The 5606-nt window shown below is 65.2% G+C and overlaps 1 protein-coding gene across 1 annotated transcript in view; it reads left to right on the forward strand.

The window, feature by feature from the left end:
* Positions 1–5606, forward strand: part of Muc5b (mucin 5B, oligomeric mucus/gel-forming) — a 43950-nt gene that overhangs the window by 18468 nt on the left and 19876 nt on the right. Inside the window, exons 20-29 of the mRNA XM_013033358.1 lie at positions 406–447; positions 842–968; positions 1217–1368; positions 1584–1722; positions 1819–1929; positions 2636–2815; positions 3137–3376; positions 4743–4899; positions 5164–5292; positions 5403–5547. Of these exons, the coding sequence (XP_012888812.1) occupies positions 406–447; positions 842–968; positions 1217–1368; positions 1584–1722; positions 1819–1929; positions 2636–2815; positions 3137–3376; positions 4743–4899; positions 5164–5292; positions 5403–5547 (1422 nt within the window). The remainder of the gene's footprint in view (positions 1–405; positions 448–841; positions 969–1216; positions 1369–1583; positions 1723–1818; positions 1930–2635; positions 2816–3136; positions 3377–4742; positions 4900–5163; positions 5293–5402; positions 5548–5606) is intronic.

Consider the following 5606-nt stretch of genomic DNA (forward strand, 5'->3'; position numbering starts at 1 on the left):
TCACCTCCTCCTCCCCACAGCCCATGACCTCACCTCCTCCCCACAGCCCATGACCTCACCTCCTCCCCACAGCCCATGACCTCACCTCCTCCCCACAGCCCATGACCTCACCTCCTCCCCACAGCCTACAGCCCATGACCTCACCTCCTCCCTTTAGGCCACACCTCCTATATGTCTGCCTCCTCCCAAGAGACTGCAGACCAAGACTAGCACCAAGGAAATGGGGGACATCAGAGGGACAATCTATAGCACAGGCCTGGGGCTGTGAACGGCTGCCTAGCAGCAGGCACCGTCCCGGTCCTGAGAGGAGATGGTGCAGCCTGAGGCGGTCCAAGCCTGGCTGGCAGGCAGGGTGGCCAGGTAGGGGCCTGGAGTTCAGACCAGGTGGCTTGTCTTCTCCTGTAGCTCGTGCACGAATGGGAAGCTGAACTGCCTGGGAGCCACACTGCAGGAGAACACAGGTAACACACTTGCCCTGTCCCAGCCCGCCCAGCCCAGCCGCGCCCCGGGCTCCTCCTGTCCCAGCCCAGCCCAGCGCCCCAGCTCCTCCTGTCCCAGCCCAGCCGCGCCCTGGGCTCCTCCTGTCCCAGCCCAGCCGCGCCCCGGGCTCCTCCTGTCCCAGCCCACCCAGCCCACCCGCGCCCTGGCTCCTGCCACGGACACCGTGCCAAGATGCTGCAGGGGAAGGCCACTCGCTTCTGTCTAGTGTGGCCACAGTACCTTGGGTTGTGCATCCTGGCTCCGTGGGACAGGTCTGAGGCAGCCTGGACACTCTGATCAGACCCCCAAAGCAGAATGGGGTCAGCAGACACAGCGGGGGCGTGGCTGCCTCTCCCGCCAGCCCTTCTCATGAACTCTGCCCTCCAGGCTGTGTGGCACCCATGGTGCACCTGGACTGTAACAACGTCACGGCGGGCACCCCCGGGGCCGAGTGCCTCAGGAGCTGCCGCACACTGGACGTCGACTGCGTGAGTATCCCTGGCAGGACCTGAGCCACCGGGAGGGGCGCTGGGATGGGCCCCGGACACCCCCGCCCCCAGGGGCTCTGGGACCGCCAGGTGGCCGCGGCTTTGGCCTTGATGCCCCACTCCCCATGTGGCCCCTGCCTGGCCGCTACCAGGTGGGAAGTGTCCACTTGCCTCAAGTCCCAGGACCCCAGGAGGGACGGGTGAGCAGGCCACGCTCCTGTCCCTGACCAGGCTGCCTGTGCCCACAGTTCAGCACACACTGCGTCTCGGGCTGCGTGTGCCCGCAGGGGCTGGTGGCAGACGGACACGGGGGCTGCATCGCCGAGGAAGACTGTCCATGTGTGCACAATGAGGCCACCTACAGACCTGGGGAGACGATCCGGGCGGACTGCAACACCTGGTGGGTGCCGGGCCACGGGAGGCAGGGCGGGAGGGCCTCCTGGGGACCCTGGCCTCAGCTGGCACCGGTGCGGCAGGGCTAGAGCCTGGACTAGGCTTGGGTCTGGAGTCTGAGGTGACCGCCTGCCTGTCCACACAAGCCCTGCCCTGGCTGGGCTGTGGGCAGCACACTGGCTCAGAGCCGGGCCCGGTGAGCAGCCTCCCCCCACCCCACAGCACCTGCAGGAACCGGCGATGGGCGTGCACCGACCGGCCCTGCCTGGGCACCTGCGTGGCCTACGGGGACGGCCACTTCATCACGTTTGACGGGGAGCGCTACAGCTTCCAGGGCAGCTGCGAGTACGTCCTGGCCCAGGTGCGTGGCTCGGGCTGCCCCCCGGCACCGGGCAGTCCACCCCGCACGGAGCCTCCGTGGTGCCCGTGACTGATGCTTCCTCTCCTGCCATCACAGGACTACTGCGGGGGTGTCAGCACCAACGGGACCTTCCGCATCGTCACGGAGAACGTCCCCTGCGGGACCACGGGGACCACCTGCTCCAAAGCCATCAAGGTCTTCCTAGAGGTGAGGTGCACCCAGCCAGAGGCACCATGCCAAACCACACCAAACCACAGGCCCGCCTTGCCTGAGGCCCGGAGGCTGACACGGAGGCCGGCTGGGGCTCCAACCTCTGCCTTTGTCTTCTCATAGCCTTCTGCCCTGTCTGTGTATTCTCCTCTGTCATATAAAAGGGCACCATATTGGATTGAAGGCTATCCAGGCAGTTTAGGATGATCCAGTCCAAAATTCTTCATTATCTACAGAGACCTTTGTTTTTAGACAAGAAATTTGTGTGAGCATTGCTGTGCTGGATGGAACCCAGGGCCTTACGGATTCTGGGCACGGGCTCTGCCACAGGTTACATCCCAGCCCTTCCAAGGCTCGTAACTTGGCTTTCATAGGGGAGCAGACTGTGGGCAGACAGGTTCACCCCACACACCCGGACCCCACTCTCACGGAAGGTAGACCAGAGTTCACACAAGGCAGAAAGTGGAGCTCCTGGCGGGTACTGAGCTCCCAGTGGCTGGGAGGGGCTGAGGAGGGCGGCTGTGGGTGAGAGGAAGGAAGTGTGGGGTGGAACGGCGCGAGAGATGATGGCGGTGTGGTCGCCACGGCCTACCCTGGCCTCTGGCCGGGCTCGCTGTGAGTCGCCGAGTTCAGGGGCCTGTCCTGAGTCCAGGCCTCACGGTGAGCCCTCGGCCCTCTCAGCCCCTTATCCCTCCACCCACAGAGCCACGAGCTGCTCCTCCATGAGGGGCGCGTCCAGATGGTACACAGGGGGTCCAGCGGGACCCTGCCTTACAAGATCCGCTACATGGGCATCTTCCTGGTCATTGAGACACGCGGTGGGCTGGTTGTGTCCTGGGACCGGAAGACCAGTGTGTTCATCCGACTGAAGCAGCATTACAAGGTACGCACAGCTGGCGGGGCCCCGCGCCCAGGCAGGTCCTGCTGGGGTGGAGTCTGGCTGCCTTGGGCTGGGCCTCGGTTGTAAAGGCTCTAACTAGAGAGGCGAGGCTGATGCCCATCTGTCATCCCCCCCTCTCCCCCTCCTCCCGCTTCTGGGGTAGCTGGCAGGGAGATTTAAGGGAGCAGGAACTCTCCAGCTGTCTGTCCCAGGACCCGCTTCACATTGCACCCCCCCTGCCCAGAGGGACTCCAGGCCTGCCCTGTGGCCCTGCCCCAGGCCAGGCCTGTCCTATCTGGGCTGTGTGTTCTCCATGGGCTGCAGGGCAGGGTCTGCGGCCTGTGCGGGAACTTCGACGACAACGCCATCAACGACTTCACCACGCGGAGTCAGTCTGTGGTCGGAGACGCCCTGGAGTTCGGCAACAGCTGGAAGTTCTCCCCGTCCTGCCCCGATGCCCTGGTGCCCAAGGACCCCTGCACTGCCAACCCTTACCGCAAGTCCTGGGCCCAGAAGCAGTGCAGCATCATCAACAGCAAGACCTTCGCTGCCTGCCACCCTCAGGTGGGACCTAGGGAGACCTGGGCTTGGGCTGGGTGGGAGGGGCCCGCAGGGGGACAGGGGGCCTGCAGGGGGACAGGGGTCTGCAGGGGGACAGGGGTCTGCAGGGGGACAGGGGGCCTGCAGGGGGACAGGGGGCCTGCAGGGGGACAGGGGTCCGCAGGGGGACAGGGGCCCGCAGGGGGACAGGGGGTCTGCAGGGGGACAGGGGTCTGCAGGGTCTTTGGTTGTCTCCTTCTCATGGGAATCGAGCAGGGCCAGGCTGGGCACAACACAGGCTGGATTACATGGGCTGGATCTCTCACAGGACAGGTTCCTGGGTCCCAGGCATGGGACATCACTGCTGTCCAGCCCCCATCGGTGGCTCCCTGTTTACATGCCAGGCCTACCCAGTCAGCAGCACAGATGGGAAGGCCACCCAGGCTCCCCGGGAGGACAGGGTGATCGGCCTTCACTAGGGACTTCTAAAATCCGTTCTGCGGTTTCTAACCAACACTGGTGTGCCTACCCAGCGACACAAATCCCTAAGTCAGGCAGTGGTGGTGATGGGGGGGTGACTGCCCAGGGCCGTGGCAGCCACCACCCCACACGGGGACAGAGTGCCCCTCGCACCCACAGCTCGTCCCCCAGCTGGGCAGCCACCCTGCAGCAACTTCATCCTCACAGTACGAACGCAGGCAGCCCGCACAGCCCTATTGGCCTCCTGCTTGGCTTGGGCCTTGTGGCCGGGCTCTCCTGAGGGCACACGGGCCGGCCACGCACAGCAGGGATGTGCCGGTCAGAAGCGAAGCAAGGCCGGGCACGGCTCCTGCCCCCACCGACACCCAGAGCTTCCTGAGGAGCCCGGAGGGTTCTGGGCTCCAACCCGCCCCCTGGGGAACAGAAAATAGAGTGTTCTTGCATAGCTCAACTTTAGGAAACAAGGCAGTGGGGTGGCCAGAGTGGGGCTCTGTGCAGAGCAGCCTGAGCAGGGGCCAGAGAGCATCAGTGTGAGGAAGGTATCTTCCCTACAGAGGAAGGACGGACCAGCCTGACGAGCAGAGCAAGCCAGGGCACGAGGGCAGAGGGCCAGGCTAGGGGTGCAGGGCAGGGGGTGATGTCCTGGGCGGGCCTGGAACCTGTGGGCCACATCCTCATATACTAAAAGGATCTGAGGGCTGTAGGTGCAGGTGCGTGGGAGGGCAGGAGACCAGTGCCTGGAGAGGTGGGCTGGGAGGGGCTCCCATTCGGGAACCCCAGAAAGCACCTCACAGACCCGGGATATCTCAGGTCACTGGGGTGGAGGCTGCCTACAGCTGCTCAGGGCTGGTTCTGGGGCCTGGCTGGCTGTGGCTCTTCCCTGAGTGGCGCCTTGGCCCTTCTGCTCCAGATCGACTCCACCAAGTACTACGAGGCCTGCGTGAGCGACGCGTGTGCCTGCGACTCGGGGGGAGACTGCGAGTGTCTCTGCACCGCCGTGGCGGCCTACGCCCAGGCCTGCCACGACGTGGGCGTGTGCGTGTCCTGGAGGACGCCCGATGTCTGCCGTGAGTGGGGCTCTGTCCGTGGTGCTGAGCGGGGAGCCAGGCAGCAGGCGTGCACATACACGTCCGGGACACGTGTGTGTGCACGCCTAGGGGCACGCACACAGCTCTGTGCAGAGCTTCGGGGCTGGCGAGGCCCTGCCGGGCCCGGGACCTGCGCCTGAGGTGGCAATGCCCTGGGCGCTGAGGGAAGGGGGCTTGGTGGGCGCTCTGAACCGGGGGTGGGCTGGCCCTGGGCGCCCGCTTAGCCTCCGCCCTCTCGCCCAGCTCTGTTCTGCGACTACTACAACCCCCATGGGCAGTGTGAGTGGCACTACCAGCCCTGCGGGGCCCCCTGCCTGAAGACCTGCCGGAACCCCAGCGGCAAGTGTCTGCTTGACCTGCCCGGCATGGAGGGTAAGGCGTCTGCCAGCCCTGGGCTGGCTCTGCGGGGCGGAGGGGGATAGAGGAGCCCCGGACCTGTCAGAGAGGGTAGAGGACCAGCGAGCTCCCTACCCCCCTGCCAGGCTGCTACCCAGAGTGCCCCGACAGCCAGCCCTTCTTCAGTGAGGACCAGATGAAGTGTGTGGCCCAGTGCGGCTGCTATGATGAGAAAGAAAATTACTATGACATCGACATGCAAGTCCCCACTTCAGAGAACTGCCAGACCTGGTGAGAGGCAGATGGGGGAAGGGAGGGGAGGAAAAGGGAGGGGAGAGGAGGGGAGGGGA

This window comes from Dipodomys ordii, unplaced genomic scaffold (genome assembly GCF_000151885.1).
Source record: "Dipodomys ordii isolate 6190 unplaced genomic scaffold, Dord_2.0 Scaffold166, whole genome shotgun sequence".
Lineage (NCBI taxonomy): Eukaryota > Metazoa > Chordata > Mammalia > Rodentia > Heteromyidae > Dipodomys > Dipodomys ordii.